A 20,284-nucleotide genomic window follows, 5' to 3' on the forward strand; every position below is an offset into this window, starting at 1 on the left:
AACGGGACCATAGCTGAAAGGTTACTTGTAAGTTTTTTTCTATTTACTGCACTTTTTATGAAGTCAATCGTTATATAAAAACTATTCGTGGCATTATTACTGAAAGCATCCTCACTTTACGTTTAGTACTTAAAACTTTAAACAGTACTGTACGTTACCTAATAATTACTGAGTTTCAGAGTCACGCAGGTTGACAGACGTTATAAGCTTTTGTTCTGAAAAAGCTCTAGCGGAAGCTGTTCGCTTGGTCGGGGCACGGGACGCATGCGCGCTGTCCAGCCCTTCGAGCGGAGAGATTTCAGCATGGCCGCGATCGGAGTCCACTTCGGATACACATGCGCTTGTGTGGCGATATTTAAGGTGAGTCGCGCACACTTTGACTCCGCCGACCCCCCCACTTCTTCTGTTGATACACGATATAGCGACGGGTTTGAGCTCAACCTCAAAACCCCAGTGACGCAGCGCTGGAGGGAGCGGCTGATAAACTGTACATGCGAATAGGATGAATGAAGTAATGTCCTGAGGGACAGCTCCGTAAAGTTGGTCTGAATACCAGGTGAATACCCGCTGCCAAGTGCCAATCCGTGTTCTGTAATGATTCACTCTTGATCTAGTCCTTCAAACGCCGCCAGCTCTTGAACCACAACAGCAGGAGATGCTCACAGACTGTGACATTGCAAAGATCTCTTACTGATCATTGGTGTCACCTCGGGGTCTGTTCATTACGTGTATTCATTTTCATGGATGAAATGATTAATTGATTGATCAAAAAAATAGCAATTTTTTCACGTTATGTTGCAGCCTAATGCTACAGTCGCTTGTATTCATTTTTCCCCTCATCACTCTACACTCAATGCTCCATAATGAGACAGTGAAAACATAATTTTAGACATTTATTTAAAAGGAAAAACTGAAATTTTTGATTGACACAAGTATTCAGACCCTTTGCTGTGAAATTTAGCTCAGATGCCTCCTATTTCTCTGGATCATCTCTGAGCTGTTCCTACACCTTGACTGGAGTCAGCCTGTGGTGAATTCAACTGATTGGACGTGATGTGGAAAGGCACACACCTGTCTATATAAGGTCTCACAGCAGATAATACATATCAGAGGAAAAACCAAACCACGAGGTCCAGGGAACTGCCTGCAGAGCTCAGAGACAGGATTGTGTCAAGGCACAGATCTGGGGTGGGCTACAAAAAAATGTTCTGCTGCGTTGGAGGTTCCCAAGAGAACAATGGCCTCTGTAATTCTTCAATGGAAGAAGTCTGGAACAACCAGGACTCTTCCTAGAGCTGCTGCCCAGACAAGCTGAGCAATCAGGGGAGAAGGGCCTTGGTAAAGGGGGGTAACCAAGAACCCAGTGGTCCCTCAGATGGGAGAAACTTCCAAAAGGAAAACCGTCACTTCAGCACTACATCGATCTGGTCTTTATGGCAGTGGCCAGACTGAAGCCTCTCCTCAGTGAAAGACACATGAAAGCTGCTTGGGAGTTTCCATAAAAACACCGAATGGACTTTCAGACTGTGAGAAACAGGATTCTCTGGTCTGATGAAACCAGGATTGAACTGTTTGGCCTCAAGTCTAAGCATCATGTCTGGAGGAAACAGGCACCGCTCGTGGCCTGCCCAATACTCTCCCAACGGTGAGGCATGGTGGGGGCGGCGTCGTGCTGGGGGGGTGTTTTTCAGCAGCAGGGACAGGGAGGCTGGTCGGGGTTGAGGGAAAGCTGAACAGAGCAGAGCACAGAGACATCTTTAATGAAAACCTGGTCCAGAGCGCTCAGGACCTCAGACTGGGCCGAAGGTTCACCTTTCAACAGGACAGTGACCCTAAGCACACAGCCAAGACAACGCAGGTGTGGCTTAGGGACAACTCTGTGACTGTCCTTGAGGGGACCAGCCAGAGCCCTGACTCGAACCCAGTTAAACATCTCTGGAGAGACCTGAAAATGGCTGTCCTCCAACGGTCCCCATCCCACCTGACAAGAACGGCAGAAAATCCCCAAGTCCAGGTGTGCTGAGCTTGTCGTGTCACACCCAAGGAGACTAATGGAGCAAACAGACTACGGTTTGGAAATGGATTGGGCTTTATATGCCTGATACAGAGCCATCCAAAAATCTGGATCTTCCCCAAATCTGAAATTCCGTTTCAGCCCGAGTTATCCCAGCGGCCTACATCTAATTCCATGTCACAGTTTGGATGATATATAGGTATTACAGCTGCAGCTAATGAATATTTTCTTTATCAGTTAGGCTTTTAGAAATCCATCCATTTTCTGTCACTTATCCTGGTCCAGGTCACAGTGGCAGCAGGCTAAGCCAGGTAACCCACACGTCCTCCAGCTCTTTCTCTGAGGATGGGAACGTAGGGCAACCGCTAATTAGAGAACTTTGCCTACTTGTCAACTAATCAATTAAGTGATCACTTGTTTTTGTTCTATTACATATATTGCCCATATGTACTCACAGAATAAAAAATGGCTCAGCTAAACCTTTTGCAAATGAAACGTGTGTGTGTGTGTGTGTGTGTGTGTGTGTGTGTGTGTGTGTTGTTCAGGATGGCCGGGCTGATGTGGTGGCTAACGATGCAGGAGACAGAGTAACTCCGGCTGTGGTGGCCTACAGAGACACAGAGCAGGTACAATGCCTGCTTAACTTCCAGTTGCCTCGTCAGTTGCCCTGGTGGACTGCGTGACCTGAGGGGTTATGGGGGGTCACACAACACATAACATGCAGCGTCAAATGTTAGAGCAAAACTAACAAAATCACTGCAGTGAACCAAGCAGGGGAGAAGGTTTGGCGGCATCTGCAGTCGAGAAAGTAGCTGAAGTCGGACACTGGGAGGATGTACTTAGATTTCTTTGCACCATATCATATTGATAGACATGAGAGACCGGTTTAACTGGTAGTCTTGCTTCATGAAACGCCCCTGAGGGCTGGTGGAATTAGTTTTTGTTAAAGACATAGTGGCCGTCATACTGAGCCCAGCAGATGATGCCCTTCAATTGAAATGCCAGTAAACGTCTGTCGTCCGTTGGCAGCGAGTAAACTAGGACCCAAACTAGTTACACACCGTCGCTACGGCAACCAATGAAAATGCAAGTTGCCTTTCGGAATAACAGTTTTGCAGTTAAGAGATACTAAGTCATAATTAGTGTCGTCTTAAGCAATGCACTATATTTTTTGTGTATATACTGTATATATCTATTGTTATTCCTCTGGACCCTTTTTTTTCATCACTGAACAACAAACGTTTACATAGAAACTTCATTCCAACTTCAAAATGTTCATAATGAAGGGTGGACGCTATTTTAAAATGTTTATATTATTGATCATTTTGAAATATTAAACATTTTTGCACATTCCCCTAAAAACTCCATTAAATGACTGACAGTTGTGTGATGTCTAAAGCCTCTATGGCTTTTCTCACAGACTAACAGAGGGGCTAACATTTTGGAGTTTGGCCCATAGCTGTGTATTTGCTTCTTGTCTTCTTACTGACTGATTTTCTTTTTTAATCTTCTGCAGATTGTGGGCATTGCAGCAAAGCAAGGACGTGTCCGCAACGCTGCCAACACGGTCGTTAAAGTGAAACAAGTGCTGGGGAGAAGGTGACATTACTTCACACTGTCTGGCTACTGGCAATTCTTAAAACTTCGCTTGGCTCACTTGTTGCATATTCTAGTCCAAATATGTCAGTAGGCAGAAAACTCTATTGTCATGCAGCTCTTGCATACAAAACATGAAAATGATAATCCTTTCGAAATTGATTGAACCATCATAGCAGCAAATCTGGGGGGGCACTGCTGCGCAGTAAGTCTGCTGCTGCTAGTGGAAGCATTCGGTGAGAACAGGGTCAGCCTCGGCACAGCAGTTTGTCGCATCTGACGCTGACGCTGGAGCTCTTACTCTGGTGGCATTCGTCTGGAAACGGTCTGTGTCAGGCCAGGAACGAGTTCCGTTTGTTCGGCAGCCGCACTTTGGTTACCAACCTTTAAGCTGTGCCGTCGCGTTCGGTGTCATTTCTGAGGAAATACGGGTTTTTAACGGAACAGTTAGTCCACTTAGGTCGTTGGTGGTTATGAACGGTTTCACCGGCGTAACGACCCCTGCGGCTGTCCTCAGATGCTAACAGACATATCCCCGAGCGACTTGTTCAGTTCTCCATTCTCTCTTTCTCTGTCTCTCGACGAGCAGCTTTGACGATCCAGAGACACAAACTCACAAAGCGGAGACCAAGTGTCGGGTGAGTTTGTTAACAGATCCACTCTGTGTGTTGTCTGTGTCGTTCTTTGAGGTTTTTTACCCCCACACGTCTAAAATAATAGCGTTACAACTAAGACTTAGTTACCTTCATCAGCATTCATTTTTCCCACGTTCTCTAAATATCGTACTTGTCCGGCTTTCATCAGCTGTCGTCACTTTAAAGCACGGCAGTTTTATTTCTGAAAACACTGGTAGAACCCACGACAGTCGAGCGTGGGGGTGGAGCGGTGAATCCTCAGTCTGAGCAGTGATTGCTGTGTTCAGGTGGTGAGCAGAGACGAGAAGCCTTATTATGAGATCACAGCAGGAGAACACCCAGAGTACATTGCTCCAGAAGACGTTGCAAAACTGGTCTTCCACAAAATGAAAGGTAGCGCACGCGCACACGCACACACACACACACAGATGCACACTTCAGTGACTTGATCGATCCTTTCCATTTTCACAGAAACCGCTCAGTCAGCTCTGGGCTCCGATGTCACTGAGGCGGTCATTACGGTCCCTTTTGAGTTTGCGCATGCTCAGAAGCGCGCCCTGAGGTAGGCCCCAGCACTGTCCACTCATCAGTAAAGTCTTTCCGCTGCACCTTTAGACACGGTCTAACTGTCTAACTGTCTGTTTTGTGTAGGGAGGCCGCCGAAGCGGCAGGGTTCCATGTGCTGAGGCTGATCCACGAGCCTGCCGCTGCCCTGCTGGCCTACAACATCGGACAGGAGTGTTCCTCTGGGAAGAGGTAGCACTGAGGAAGAGGAAGAGCTGCTGTTCACGCGTTACTAGAGTTGACCCGTTTCGTGATTTGCCGATGCCGGCCTTTTACCCAAAAGTGGGATATGGTTGGTCATCGCTCACTCGGCGAGCACTTTATTAGGAACACCTGCGCACCCGCTTATCCGTGCAGTTATCCGGTCAGGGACAGCTGGTGCTAGACGAGCCCTCTGTCTGTTCAAAGGGAGCAACCCCTGCAGGGAGCAGAGCTTCGGCTGTACTAACTCAAATTTGGCTTCAAATGTAAATGCAGAACACAGTACACTTTTTATACGAAACACCACCTGCGGTCTCGTCTGCAGCCTTGATCCCTCCCAGCATCGTGTGCTCAGTGTGGGCCACGGGCGCACGTTTCTGGTTTGCTCCTTGTTGTTTGTATTATTTCCAGCTCGGCTAGACGGACTTGTTATGACAATCAAAATTAAGCCCTCATGCTGATCTGTACTGTGTTGACAGCCATGTCCTGGTGTATAAGCTGGGCGGGACGTCCCTGAGCGTGACAGTACTGCAGGTCAATGGAGGAATGTTCCGCGTTCTCAACACCCGCACCGACCACAGCATCGGGGGAGAGAGCTTCACCCAGGCCTTGGCCCAGCACCTGGCCGCCGAGTTCAAACGGTAGCTATTGTGTTTGTCGCTGCTCCTCAAAGCTCTTCATACTCTTGCCACCACGTGTTACAAAGTTCTATTCGGGGACGAGTCTCGCTTTGATGTAGCTACTCATCTGTCTTGCACTACTGACACACTGTGTATGTCCAGTAGGGATGTGGCTGTATCAGATTTTCACGGGACAATCATGGTGGCCAAAAAGGTCACGGTGAACGCTGACCACTTTGACGATCACAATATTACATTAAACTTTCCGGAAATACCACTTTTTGTGCTGACATCTAATAAAGACAGTTCACAGCTCTGTTGCATTAACATACACTCAGCTGCCAGTTTAGTTCCCGACTGCAGTCTAATACAACCGCCATGAAATAAATCCTCCCGTCGATGAAATGCTCCGTTTGGGTCGAAACTGTTTGACAGCTGTTGATTCGGCTGCGTGGTCATTCTGGAGGCTGCAGGTTGAACAAAGTGCCGTATTTATTTTTGGCGTTTTCAATTCTTGGCTCTACCCTCAGCGATATAAGTGGGGTGGGTTTTAATATTAGAAACAGGTCCCAGTATGATGCAACGCATTTTTAGCACCGCAAACTGCAGCCTCCAAAAAACCTCCATGAAGGTAGGATTTGTGCATTCGTTTTATCAAGGTGTACCTGATAATAAACCGGCCACCGATCGTAAACTAAACTTGGAGGTAGGTTGATAAAGGTTTATGGTAGCTGACTGGGAATCACTTTAAACGTTAGCACAGTGTCCGTGCCTCTTAATTCCATGCATCCGTTCATGTCTTCATACATGTTCTGATTTGAGTCGAAAAATAACTAAAAGTCAAAGATGTAGTTGAGGTCTGTACCTTTTGTCGATTGAGGAGGCGGAAACACTGCGGCGTGGAGCGTAATTACTGATTATGCATCTGAGAGTGAGGTGGACAGTAGAAGATTTCAAATGACGATTCAATGTTTTTCTGGAAAATTACAGTAACGGCCTTAAGCCTGCTGCCCGTTGTATACCTGCACACCTCCAATGTCCAGTTGGTCTAAAAGCAGAAAAGGATCCTTGCTGACTCCGTAACAACTGGTGGCGCTGTTTCTGCCGCCGATGTGGAATGAAAACTCTGAATGTACCTAGCAAGGTCAACCGTAGACATACGCTGTTCATGTCACGTGGTACCAGGAATGTGCTGCTGTCGGTCTCCATCAAGCCAGAGCCACATCGCCCGTTCCTCTGTAAATATTCTGAAAGGGTTTTCAAATCTGGTTGTGCCGCGACTCAAGGACCCGTCCGCTCTCTGGCTCTCGGCAGCACCTATACGGTGTCTAACATATCTTGGTCTGTGTTTGTTGTGCAGCACCTTTAAGCACGACTTGAGCAGTAACGCTCGGGCGATGCTGAAGCTGATGAACGGGGCGGACATGGCCAAACACTCTCTGTCCTCCTTGGGATCCGCCAACTGCTTTGTCGACTCCCTGCACGATGGCATCGACTTTGAGTGCAACGTCTCCAGGTGAGCTGCTGAGCCGACACACGAAGCTTGTAAAAAAAGAACAAGAGACTGGGAGAAAGTGATAACGCGATGAGATCACCATGCAGCACTGCAGTGGGATGAATGAGGCAGAAACACTCGCTGATTTGTTCCCTTTACGTGCAGATTTAGTGGAAGCATTTATTGTCAATATGTTTACATGCAGAAAAAAAAGTTACGTGTGTGTGTGTGTGGTGTTTCCTCAGAGCTCGATTTGAGTTGCTCTGCTCCTCACTCTTCAACAAGAGCATCCAGCCAATCAGACCCCTGCTGGAGGAGGCAGGAGTCTCCACCAGCAACATTAACAAGGTACTGTGTGTGTGCGTGTGTGTGAAGTATCTACAGCCACACCTGCTTTCACCCATGCTCTGTTGTTTGAAGGGATTGAACTGCAGTTATGGCTGTCGAAGCCAGTGAATGAACCTGACCTGCTGGTGGGTGTGTTGTAGGTGGTTCTCTGCGGCGGCTCGGCCAGGATCCCGCGCCTCCAGCAGATGATCCGCGAGATGTTTCCCGAAGTGGAGCTTCTCAGCTCGGCGCCTCCCGACGAGGTCATTGCTGTGGGAGCAGCGCTGGAAGCGGGCTTGCTGGTCGGCAGAGACAGCCTCATCCCCGAGGGAGAGTCCGTCACGGTGGACGTTTCTGCCACTGACATACTTGTGAAGGTAGACTGGTCAATGAAAAAGATAGAGTTGAATATTCAGCAGTCAGGATATGAACCATTTTTATTTTTGCACACGCTTGAATGCAAATGTTTTAACTCTACTAGTCGATCTTGCTTGAATTGTGATCTCTTCCGTCTGGCTCGGTGACGTGTGGGTGCCGCAGGAGGCGGACGAATCCGGAGCCGAGAAGTTCACCGTTCTTCTTCCATCTGGCACGCCCCTCCCCGCCCGCAGGCATCACACCCTTAACGCAGGGGGGAAACTCTCCTCCCTCTGTCTGGAGATCTACCAGAGATTTGTCGCGGAGCAGCCAGAAAAACTAGCTAAGGTATGGAAAAGCACTGGCACTGGGTCAACTGGGTCAACAGGGTCAACTGGGTACACGTCCAGGTTTTGTTGCAGTGCCACGCAGCACCTTCAGGCTCAGTGGTTCCCTCCCAGGTCGCTGGTTTTTAAACGCACATGTCAACTGCTTTACATTTCCAAAACATCAAGAATGAGCTGCGAGGAAAACCCCTGGATTAGGTGACCCCCCCCCCCCCCCCAACAATATAACACAATATAGGTTCCATTTTTTTCTTTTTTTCCCCCCAAAGCAACAAGTGGGGTTCGGTTAGGGAAAAAAAACAGATTGACATTTGGACCCAGATCAAATGTGAGACCACAGAGAGAAAAGTGAGCGTCTGGTATCATTACTGTCAGGGTGGAAGCCCTGCGGCCGCCACTTAGCGGGGAAGAATGGAGCAGACCTGAAGAGACACCTCACGGCGCACCACACAGGAAGTGAGGGCACGTTGGCGATAAGATGTTTGATGTTACGTTACTTTCTAACTTCTGTTAACTTGTGCGAAGTTGAGTGCCGCATCTCACAACAGCAGGAGTTGGGCTTCCCGCGGCAAATTCCATATGTTGTGGATTTTTGAAGTGAAAAGAAGTAAATACGCTTTGAAAAGGAAAGTTTCTTCAAATTGCTCTGTTACTTACTTTGTTTTGTTTTGTTTTGTTTCAATTGAAGAGTAATTGTGGCGTGTGCAAACGTCTGTGTGCCGTATTAAGCCATTACTTGGTAACCCCCCCCCCCCCCCCCCTTTTGGTGGATATCTCAGCCTGCAGACACTCCACTCCTGGCTGATGGATTTTCAGCCTCTTCCTGCAGATCACTTCAGGTGGTCTGCTTTGGATCATTGTCCCGTTGTAGAAACCAGCCTCTTTTCAGTTTCACTTTCCTGAATGACCGCAGGACATTTGCATCCAGAATCCCTTCCTCCCTCTCTCCGTGCTGCATTTGCTGTGCCACTGGTTGCCGCACACCCCCACGGCAGAATATTCCCACCCACCATGTTTAACAGTTCTTTTCATCAGATGCCGATCTGTTTTTGCTCCAGACACAGCTTTGGTGACGGTGGCCACAGAGCTCTGCTTTAACTTCATCTGTCCGCAGCACTTGTTTCCAGAATGACTCCAGATGTTGACTTTTGTGGTGAGGTCGCAGGCGAGGTTTCCCTCGTCGTAGACCTCTGGAACTGTCATCAGCTGATCATTCCTGATGACAGTTCCTGACCTGCCTTACGAGTCCTGATGAGTCAATGAAACCAAACCGCGGTCACTGTTTAACTCTTGTCAAATTTTTAATTCGTGCAATAAAAAGTAACAGAGCCTTAACATTTGAAGAAAGGCTCGTTGTAGTTCCACGGTTGTATTTACTTCTTTGAGCTTCAAAAATCAACAGGTGTAATTTTTTCCCAGGGTTGCTCAAACAACTTGGATAAAACTGTGTGGCACTTGAAGTGAGGTCAAAGGTCAACAGTAGTCAGTGGTAAGAGGCATGCAACCCATGTACAGCTTAGCTGCTGGTTAGTTCATTTAGATTAGGTTTAGTTTTATTTGTGTCATGCCAGACATCTGGCCCATCCCGCAAGGTTTGCATCTCGTCTCCTGAGGTTCTGGTCTTGAAGTCTCGATCGTTGACGAGGAACCTCGTCCACCCTCGTCCTGGAGAGCGTTCTTGACTTGCAGGGTTTTTTCTTCACCATGCAAGTGATTTTCTGGTCATCCCCTAGACTCGTGCTCCTCCGTCTACCCCGTCGTTTTCCATTTTCTAGTTTTCCCGTAAACAGCTGCTTTTTTAGAATTTACCCAGCTGCTGACTTTGGCAAACCAGCTACCTTTGATATCTCTCTGATAGATTTTAGCTTTTTTTGAGCCTCATTTTTTTTCTCCTTCACTTGCATGGTCACCTCTCCTCTCCTCATACTGACAGACAGCTCCACCTCAGTCAACTCTGAGTTATTCTTTGTGCATGATGATAACTTTTGAACAATTGCAATATGGTCACCGTATGTTAAAAGCCATATCTCACACACAGTTCTTTCAGTATTGGTCTAGAGCTTCTGAGAAAGAAAAGCGAGACACATATATATTAACGATGAATGAATCATAATGGCCATTAACCATTTATCTGCTTGTGTGCGTAACGTACAGATAATCTTGAGAGACCTGCAGCCCAGAGAGGAGAACCACGATATCGACGCCGTGGTGACCATGAAAAGGTACCCACCCTTCCAGGGTCAGCGCCACGGGCCTATTAATAAGCGACTGCTGGTCTAGCGTGATTTCTGTGTGTTGCAGGGACGGCTCCGTTCATGTTTCCTGTGTGGAACCGAGCACTGGAAGGTCCGAGGTCGTCACCATAGCAGCTTCATCGTGAAGCCCCTGATCTGCGTCGCAGGACACACCTCAGCACAGTGTCAGCGCAATGTTTGTGTTTTCTATTTTTCACTCAATAAACATAATTAAGCCCCAAGTATATGCTCAGATTTATTTACCCTCTGGATTTTTGTACAATGGAGTAATGCAGAATGCACCTTCTTAAAAACAGTAAATGCTTCACATACCGACTGATAAGCTTCTCACAGTCCGCAACTCTGACAGTGGTGAACAACGCTGGTAACTGACTGAAAAAGCGTAGGACTCGATAGAAATAATGAGCAGCAGGAGCTGTCAGCGCAGCGGATTGGTTCACATCCTAGATGTGAGTTTTCAGGGTGGAAAACGGGCTCGGTAGGATGCTAACGTAGACGAGTGGCGAGTCTGGAGCAGAAGGAGAGCTCATTTTCAGATGTGCGAAAAGAAATGTAAGTGTAGAATTCGACGCCTTTGCACGCGTCAAGTCTCGCTGGCGAGTGCAATGGCGGAGAGGTGCTCTATTCACTGCTATGGCAACACGCTGCAGTCACGGCGCTCTGATGCTGACCCCAGCGTGTTGCAGCGGCAGTCTTTGTTTCCACTAATTATCTCCTCTGTTGAAGTGGGAAAAAAAAAACCCATTGCATCCATGTTTCTGAAATGTTTTATATAGTAGGACTATATTTAAAACATATGCGTTCTACAAGAGCATAATAACATGTATTACACGTATTCCATCTTGCCCATACTCAACTTATGTTTGTCCACACACTATATAACATCAGGCATGAAGCTGGGGTTCCAGTAGCACTTCATGGTAGGAGTGAACATGTGCGTGTATCAGTTAACATCCCATACAAAACACAACAAAAGCTACAGCTTCATCTGTGTAGTTTCTAACCGAAGCATTTCCATTCCAGTGTGTTGCTATTTCTGGAAGTTTGACGCAGCCTCCGCTGTTTTCTGGCCTTTAGCATCCGTGCTCTGGAACGATGCGACACTTCAGGATCTTTAGGTAGTTCTGGACCTTGTTGGAGTCTCGGCGAAAGCAGTAGAGGAGGTCGTAGTCCTTCATCAGGCGCCATTCAGCACTGTCGGATGGCAACAAAGCCTCGGGAGAAGCCTGGCTGCTGACTGAGTTACTTATTATCCCCAACATCTGCATCTGGAGCGGAAAGGATTCACACACACACACACACACACATCAGCTTCACACATTTCCAACAAACCCATTTAAGTAGGAAGGCACAGCAGTGTTCTGAGTACACACAAATCCTGAGGATTCTGTTCATTCAGTCATTCATCATTTCAGCCGTCGTAGTGCACGGCTGCAAAACGGAATTCACACAGAAGCACGTCACTGACTTCTGCAGGGGCCATGCCTGTCCTTTTCATGCTAACTAATAAACTGGTCGGTTGGATGTTGTCTGATGGTTGTTTAGCACAAAGGGAAGAGGAGCATCCAGACAGAGGTGCTCTCTGAATGCAGTGGGTCGTCTGGGGGTGAACGCTGCACTTTGGGTTAGTTGCGTGATGTCAGGACTTTGCCGTCTGCTTTTCTTTGTCATTTACTATGATTATGCAACCTGACACGAAACTACCGCCCCGGAAGCTGCATCGCGCAGCAGCTCCGAGCATCTACCGCACATGCTGCCGCGCCACTTCGCTTCGGTATGAGACGCACCGTACCTTCTCGGCCACTCTCTCCACACCTTTGCGTAGCTCGTGCACCATGTCGCTCATCTCCAGAGCTTTGTTGGAGCTGAAGTTGTTGAAGTCGTGGTGGTGAGCCATGCTCTGGTGGAAATGCCACAGCGGATCCCTCCATGCGACCAGGAGCTTCAGAATCACCTCTGTCAGCTCCTCTCTCTGCAGTGACAACAGGGCAGGTGGATGCATAATACATGTAAAAGAGTTCAAACTCGGGCCATCCTTTAAGTCACAACAGCTGTGCGTAGTCAGGGGGACAGTCATCGGAAGTTTGGGATGATGCAAAAATACACGGAAAGGGACACGAGAGAAAAGAAAAAAGCCGATATAACGTGACGTGAGTTATGCACCTAGCTACTGTGAATTTGAACACATAGAGAGCGTGCGTAATGAAATGCTTCAAACACCCATGCGGAGCTGTGGTGTAGAAGGGAGCAAGGGGAAGATGAGCCAAGTCTACATTCTTGTTGTGAATATGATGAGGGCAGTTCATGCCAATGAGAGGAAACAGCTTCTAGAGAGGTTAATTCACCGCCATCCTCTGAGCGTTCTCCTTGCCATTTGGGGTGAGGATGGTGGAAGTGTGACAGTTGCGACTGACCCGGCCAACTTGATTCTTGCTGGGCAGGAAGTACTGCTCCTGCGAGGACAAACATGAATGCAAGAATGAAATGTCAGAGGTCAGGTGTCATCTAAATGTCAACTGTGGCCAGCGTACAAAAGGATGAATGAAATAGTAGAATAGACTGCAAATAATCACAAATGGCTTGAGATCTTCCTCCCTCGCTCTCTCTCTCTGTGTTTGCGTGTCTGTGTGTCTGTGTTTGTACACTCAGTTGCCCGTTTATTCCTTAGTCCACCAAGCTAAAACGAAGTCAGTGCAGAGCAAATAACACACTTGTCACGGCATGTCAGGCCGCGCACAAAAATCAGACGCATTCACCACACATCATTAGAAAAGCATCGCCAGACAATTTGCACGAGGAGACTTACAAACTTGGAGTGAAGGTCATTTGAAATGCCGTGCATCCTGGCTGAGTGTTGGATGACCCGGTCAAACAGGTTGGCCAGGGAGAGCACATGGCAGCCAGCCTGGCCGTTGGTGCAGATGGGTGCAGCGCCCGTGCTGCTCAGTCTGCTGCAGAGTACCAACACCGCCCACGCAACAGATACTAGGAGAGACCACAGACCGAGCGGAGAACAGGGGAACTAAATACTACAAAACATTGCAGCACTGAAAAAAGTGATCCAAAACACAGAACAAGTCTCAACCTCAATCATATGTTGTGCTTAAGAATCTGGTATAACTGAGATATGTCATGTCCTCGTCTTTCAAAAAGTGTGTGTGTCTGGTTTTTTTTTAATCTTTAAAAATGTGTTTGAGGAAGAATGAATGAATATCTGGAGGAAATGAAGAGAGAAAATCATAATGGAGTGGTGGGATGGGGCTGACATGCAGAAAGAGTGACAGGTTTGAGAGCCGTTCCTCTGGGTTCCTTCGTGCAAAGTCGTGCTGCTGCTGAAATAGCAAATAGCTACCTGATCTGATGTTTCCAGGCATCCTGCAGGGCGCAGAGGAGGTTTGGTTTCAGAGCGGGCGGCGCAGAAGCTTTTCTATTCCAAGACCCCCGCGGCTTCATGTGAGGGTCCCTCACTCACCATTTCACTCTTTCACTTTAATATCTAAGAAAAAGAGAGGGAGGGAGAGAGATAGAGAGAGGGCGGGGGCAAGGAAAGGGAAGGGTACATCGTTTACCTTCATGAGTAGCTACTGTCCTCTGAGTCATATATAAATAAATATATACATATATATATAAATATATATACAAATATATACATATATACATATATATATATATACATATATATATACAAATATATACATATATATATATATACGTGTGTATATATGTATATATAAATATATATATATACATATCTATATGTATATGTATGTATATATATGTATATATATATATATATATGTATATATATGTATATTTATATATATAGATATATATATGCACACACACACACACACACCGAGTTAAAACTAAGGAAGTCTAATGAAGGTTATAATGTTTAGGTTTTTATTGAAAGTGTTGATTCACCTCATCGTGTCTGAGGCTGCAGTTTGTGGTGCTGTTGAACTGTATCGTGTTGCGTTGACAGGTGTTTCTATTATTCTGTCCACCCCGTTCAAATCAACGAGGGAAGGCTGGAAACACTTCTCTGTGTAACACAACAGCAGCTCAAACTGCAGCCTCCGCAGTGATCAGACAGATGAATCGGCACAACAGTCTCAACGCAAACTGAACATCACAACCTCCGTGAGGGAGGATTTGCTGCAGGACTGGATTAGTTCTAGCTGCTGCAGGTGTTCCTAATAAACTGACCACTGAGTGTACATACATCCATCTGTCTAGACAGTTAGATAGCTAGAGTTGTACGTATTTACAGTGTGTGTGTGTGTGTGTCATTGTATCATAACGACTATCACAACGAAGTAACCTAAGGCGGTCTGCGAGAGCAATGACATCATCAGCCCAGGACGTCATTCCGGCAAAGCGTCCTCAGACTGTCCGTCCAGCACATTTGGGTACTTAACGCTTTAGCTTCACTGTGCAGTACCAATGTTTGTACGGGGACCGGGTCGAGAGAGGAAACGCAGCCTGTTGAAAGGTCATTTCGAGCGCTCCAGGCACCAATGGGAAGAGCGGGGTAGGCTAATGAGCGAGCTTGGCGGGAGCTCGGAATGACACCACGGGGCAGCAGTAAATGAATGTCACGTTGTTTGGAGAGCCAGTCGGATGACGTCAAGTGATCAGTTCCTCTCTGCCATGAGCAGCTGACTCACGGTGCTGCGTGTTGGTCAGGTGTCATTACCTGGCTGAGAGAAACAGAGAAGGAAACTACAGTGGAAAAGGTTAGAATTCCTGAGGACAAAGTTTGTGCTTGATTTATTTTGAAAAGGAGGAAATTACTGAGAACTACTGGTAGGAGACGCAAACTCTGGGTCTCGTAACTTCCAGGATACAAGTAATTACTAACAGCAGAGGTGGATGTTTTGCACCTTAGTTTGTTACAGTTTTGAACATAGTGGTGATTCTTGTGAGCTGAGAAAACGTTTTGCTTGATTTAATTGGATTTCAGATGTCCTGTAGATTTAAGTTTCTGAAATAACACAACGCACACACGGTGGAAAACACAACGTAACCAGCCATGTAGGGCTGCAATTGTCATTACACACCTGAACGCTAAGTAGTGACGAACCCCTCTGGGCAGGCCCCTGCCTGCAGGAGCCTGATGGGCGGAGTCCCCCCCCACCACCACCACCACCACCTGATCCACCTACACTTCTCTAAGGCGGCCATTTTGAGAAGTCTCAGCGGGGTCAGCCCAGGCAGTTTTAGCTCCACTTGGTCAGCTTCCGCTCGACTACAGCTAGCGTTGCTACGGCTACAGCTCACGTACTCACAAGCTACTTTCAAATGACCTTGAAAAAAGGGTGAAAGTCGGAGCTGAACTTCCAGCAGCTCCTTATGAAAATGCCTAAAGTGAGCGAAAAGAGAGTCAGCAACCCCGTACTACTGATGATAACAGCACAACAACAAAACCTTTGGCTAACTCTGTAAAAATTGGTATTCATTCGTTGATTTATTCCGTTTTGTTTTTGTCCGGAGCTGTTCATTGGTCACCTTCCCTTCAGCGGCACTCGCACGGCTCTGCCGGCGCCCCTGAGCCAACCCAAAGTCGGGAGAGCGGTAAGTTGTGGAGCGGGTGTCAACGGTGTTTTTCTTCAGGATCAGCCTGTTACCATGACGATATCAGCGTCGTACGGTGAGGACATTTCACCTGTACGGTATCAGTGTGGCTGCCGAGAAGTCCTTCAGGTATCTAAGTGTTGGACAGGTCGACCCAGCAGAGGTGCTAGATGAAAGGTCACAGGATTATCAATCGATCACCGATGTTACCCCTGTGATCCAGCATCACAGCGATTCATCCAGTAGTTGTCAAGATGTTCCCCTCTGGACACAGCGTTGGACAGAGGCCTGCAGATGGATGTCGAACCTCTTTTGAATTTTGAAATTAATGGGACTGTACAGGAGGAAGACATCTGTCCAGGGACAACTGCATCGCGTCCGGCACCGTCGGAGCTGTGATCAGGGATATCCAGGTTCAACTGAGCCTTGAAGAACCGATAGACACAAACATACCGTGACATCCAGAAGTCACCTCCGTGCATTTGAGTGACCAACTGCCCACCATCCACACACGTACTGTACACAGTCCATGGCTCTTTTTACCTGCTGATTTAATGTGTCGCTCATTCAGGGGACGGAGCTTCTAAGGGACAGGTGCAAAGGTCAAAACCAGTCACTAAATATGTATAATGACATTTTTATTTTATTATTCTTAACTCAACACTAAATGGTGTGTGCTCACACAGGTCCAGCATTTACTCTTTACGTTAGCTGTCAGGCTTTAACTGGATATCTTTGTTGTTATAACGGTATATGAAGGTTTTAGTTGCTCGTAATGAGAAAATGTGGTTTTAACTTAATACTCATCTTGTTATAATGATAAAAAGATCAGTTCAAAACAAGACGATTTTCTTGTCCCGGAGAGAGACCGAGCAGAACTGCCGTAAGTGTACATGCATGTTTTAGTCAATGAAAGTTTCATTCATGACTAGAGCCCGGTGCTCCGTGTGACTCTACTGCACGTCCTTACACACACACACACACACACACGCACGGGAGCGTAGTGTTGTTGGGCAGATGGTCTCGTGTTGTCATATTCAGCCTGACCCGCAGGGTAACAGGGTGACCGTTACAGTCGTGCATGCCCATGGGCCAGCACCTCCACAGGTTGTGGCCTTTTGCTCCATTTTTACAGCACAAGAACTTCCTCTGTGATGACTGGCCGGCAACTGAAGCCACTACCGTCCAATATAGTTGCGTTCGTTAGGGTTCGTTCACTTCTCCGAGAAACCAGGAGTCAAGCTGGTGCGCCCCAGTAGTGTAATCAGCCCCGTCGCGTTGTAAGCTGTAAGCGGGAAAGTTGGAATCTATTGAATCGTCTCAGTTCGTTCAGTGTCTGCATGAGCTCATGAAAACAAATCTGAATACCGAGTGACCTAAAAAATGAGCAGCCTCTGTGCAGTGTCAGTTGTAGGCTATCGCACTGCGTCATATTGAGGCACCTTTGAGTACAATGTAGTAGTGTGGATGGGGCAGCTGACAACAAGGGAAAGAGCGAGTGACAGCCTGGAGAGACAGCTGACTCATTCGGGCCAAATGGGGCCACGAAGGTGAAGCAGCTCCTCTTCGATGTCGGCCACGAAAACAAGATGTCAGAGCAGAGCGGGGTCACTGTGGATGGGCCCCCCCATGCTGTTGTTTTTTTTTTGTGTAGAAACAGGCCCACTTTTTTTTTTTTTTTTTGGAAATCTTGGTAATTTTTGGTATTAGAGGCTGTGATCGCCCAAATGAGCCTCTCTCTCTGTGTGTCTCTCTACTGAAGCCGTCCACGGTCATGTTTCACCTCCAAAGCTGCATAACGTGAGTCTGATCTGACCCCTGGAATGAGCTGACACTATGTGGGCCTATCGGCTGCGGTACGTGCTGCGGTTTTTAATGTGAACGTGGGCTGTGCTTTTTTAAGGTCCACGTTGTAACTCGAGCTCAGATTCGACACCTACGATGTACCTCTTTCCCCCCCGCCGGAAACCAAGGATAGAGAGGGGGCAGTGACGCACAGTGGAGAGCCGAAGTCATGAGGTCACCTCCGGTCTGTTTCATCCGTCTCCCTGAAAAGATTAACTATCCTAGGACAAATCAGCATCCGCTACAACGGTTACTATTGGAGACCGAAACCTTTCTGATCTTAACAAAGTTGAGAGGCTACGGAAGCATGTGAAATAAAAGAAACTATTGTCTCTGAGATCGCGTTTCTTTCCTAAATTCCATCCGACTCTGACAAGGCTCATTCTTCAGAATTGCAGAACAAGCTTGATACTGTTTACAAAACTACGTCCGAAGGAGCCTTTGTCAGATCGAGACAGAGGTGGTCAGAAGCGGCTGAAGAAAACTAGAAACTTAAAATGTTCTACCAATAACATAGTATAATAATAATAATAATAATAACGACACCATTGGTGATCCTAAAAAAGTGCTTCTCATTGTGAAATTGTGTTTCGTGAAAACTCGTGGCGGTAAAATTTCCGTGAAAAACCTTGGATCCAGCTCAGATCCAGTTCTTGGGTTCCTTATTACAGTTAAAGTTGCCGAGACACAGCTTTCTGATCTCCGGAAAAATCACCTGTCACCAGGTGCCGATGGCATTTCTTCAGAATCCGACCGGTTATTTTCCTCTGAATTTGCCGCTTTTCTCTTGGAAGTATCCTGCGAAAGCTTTTAGCAACAGTACCTACCTCCAACAATCAGCTAAATACCAAAACCGACACTTTGCGCCTTGACGGCTCTTGTCCCAGCTCTCTGTTGAACGATGATTACAAGATACTTGCAGTTATCTTAGCCAAACGACTCAAGAATGCCTTCGATTATGTAACAGATAAATCTCCCACGGGTTTCACGAAAAGTCGACACATTTCTAACCACGTAAGGTTTGTAATATACGTGATTACTCATATTTCATTAATGACAGGACAGGTGATGGTTGCATCCCTCCTCTTGACTGCTATAAAGCGTTTGATCATGTTGAGCACAATTCTATCATCTCGGCTCTTCTGTTGTAAGCGTGTAAGAACACTAGGTGCATAAGCCGTCAAATCGGCTCATGGTTCTTCTCCCGGATTCAATCCGAATCGGGCTATAAGGCAAAAATGCCCAATATCCGCCCGTCTGTTAGTAGCTGGGCAGCTACCTTGTAGCGGTTCCTCACGTGGTGCGTCCATCGCTGAGAGAAATGTCCTCATCCGCCAAGTGGCGGATGAAGCTGTAGCAGCTGAGTTGATCTCAAAATTTCCCCGAAGCTTCTGGTCAATCGCAACAAAAACAGATGTCAGCGTCTGTACTTTTTCTTCTGTCTGTAATGTTCCCACCAAAGGCAAAGCCCACTACTTGGGGATTATTATCTCAGCGCATCCAGGCCCTCTGTGTGCTAATAATTTGAGTCTTTTAAAAGGAACAAACCAAACCAAATTCAACCTTTGGCTACAGAGAGACCTGTCGTTAAAAAGCGGGACCTTCTTGCTTCTTTATCCTTTGATGCCGACTCCCAGACTTCTCTTCAAGTTTTTTACGGAAAAACAAAACACATTACATCAAAAAAAAAAAAGTCTGAGTTCACATGATAAGATGGACTCATTTTTTTTGGATTATACATGTGAGGTTAAAACAGGTTAAATTAAAAAAAAAAAAAAAAATTGAATTTCATTTCCAGTAATGTCTTCTCCCAACTAGTTGGTGTGAAGTTCCTTTCGATAACGTAACGTAACTACAGGATAAAATCCCAGTAAAATACAGACATTCGATGGTCTGGTCTAAACACAACTTCTCCCTGCACAAGTGCATAATATGGAAGAACAACAACAACAAGGGTATTCTCGGGATTTTGTGTGCTTGTTTGTTTGTTTGTCTCTAACAAAGCTGGAGAAATGTCAAACAAAATCATAAATGTCTGGAAATGTATGGAAAACTAGACATACATTCTGGAAAGATTTGTTCAGGCTCATTTTATGAACAATCACTGATACATTTACTGTCAAATCTGAAAACACGATTACTGATTTCACAGGCCACTTATCCATTTATCCATTCTGCATTCAAACTACCGCCAGTCCAATTTCTCCGACGTCTACCTGCCTGTCTGCCGATCTGCCTTCAGATTTGCGCTGATGATGTTTCTCTCCTCATGGTAAGAAATGTATTAAAACATGTAGTTTATGTTGAAATGTTTTATTATTACATTCAACAGAGAACCTAAACAAAAACAAATTCATGTATGTCTCATTATTATTATTATTATTATTACTATTGGAATCGTTGTTTTGTATTTTTTAGAAAGCACGTGTGAGCTGAATGTTGAACTTTGAT

The 20,284-nt window shown here is 46.4% G+C and overlaps 2 protein-coding genes across 5 annotated transcripts; one reads left to right on the forward strand and one right to left on the reverse strand.

Annotated features, from left to right (window-relative positions):
• Nucleotides 1–12: 12 nt before the first annotated feature.
• Nucleotides 13–10,627, forward strand: hspa14 (heat shock protein 14). The gene is made up of 15 exons (XM_040148591.1): nucleotides 13–27; nucleotides 225–360; nucleotides 2,560–2,640; nucleotides 3,531–3,613; nucleotides 4,200–4,248; nucleotides 4,533–4,638; nucleotides 4,717–4,807; nucleotides 4,897–5,001; nucleotides 5,490–5,651; nucleotides 6,991–7,146; nucleotides 7,371–7,473; nucleotides 7,614–7,829; nucleotides 7,993–8,157; nucleotides 10,311–10,378; nucleotides 10,458–10,627. Exons 2-15 carry the CDS (start codon nucleotides 265–267, stop codon nucleotides 10,534–10,536), a joined length of 1,560 nt encoding a protein of 519 aa, XP_040004525.1. The 5' UTR covers nucleotides 13–27; nucleotides 225–264; the 3' UTR covers nucleotides 10,537–10,627.
• A 589-nt stretch (nucleotides 10,628–11,216) lies between these two features.
• LOC120802235 (prolactin-like) lies at nucleotides 11,217–15,545 on the reverse strand. Of its 4 annotated transcripts, none has more exons than XM_040149829.1 (7): nucleotides 15,475–15,545; nucleotides 14,856–15,136; nucleotides 13,764–13,907; nucleotides 13,218–13,396; nucleotides 12,757–12,864; nucleotides 12,204–12,383; nucleotides 11,217–11,679 (listed from the first exon to the last, which is right to left on the reverse strand). In XM_040149829.1, exons 3-7 carry the CDS (start codon nucleotides 13,783–13,785, stop codon nucleotides 11,485–11,487), a joined length of 684 nt encoding a protein of 227 aa, XP_040005763.1. In that variant the 5' UTR covers nucleotides 13,786–13,907; nucleotides 14,856–15,136; nucleotides 15,475–15,545; the 3' UTR covers nucleotides 11,217–11,484. The 4 variants fall into 4 exon arrangements, with proteins under 4 accessions (XP_040005763.1, XP_040005753.1, XP_040005771.1 ...); XM_040149819.1 differs by having other exon boundaries at nucleotides 14,856–15,114; nucleotides 15,475–15,518; XM_040149837.1 differs by lacking the exon at nucleotides 14,856–15,136 and having other exon boundaries at nucleotides 15,475–15,540.
• Between the last annotated feature and the right edge of the window lie 4,739 nt (nucleotides 15,546–20,284).

This window comes from Xiphias gladius, chromosome 2, assembly GCF_016859285.1.
Source record: "Xiphias gladius isolate SHS-SW01 ecotype Sanya breed wild chromosome 2, ASM1685928v1, whole genome shotgun sequence".
In the NCBI taxonomy this organism is placed as follows: Eukaryota; Metazoa; Chordata; class Actinopteri; order Istiophoriformes; family Xiphiidae; genus Xiphias; species Xiphias gladius.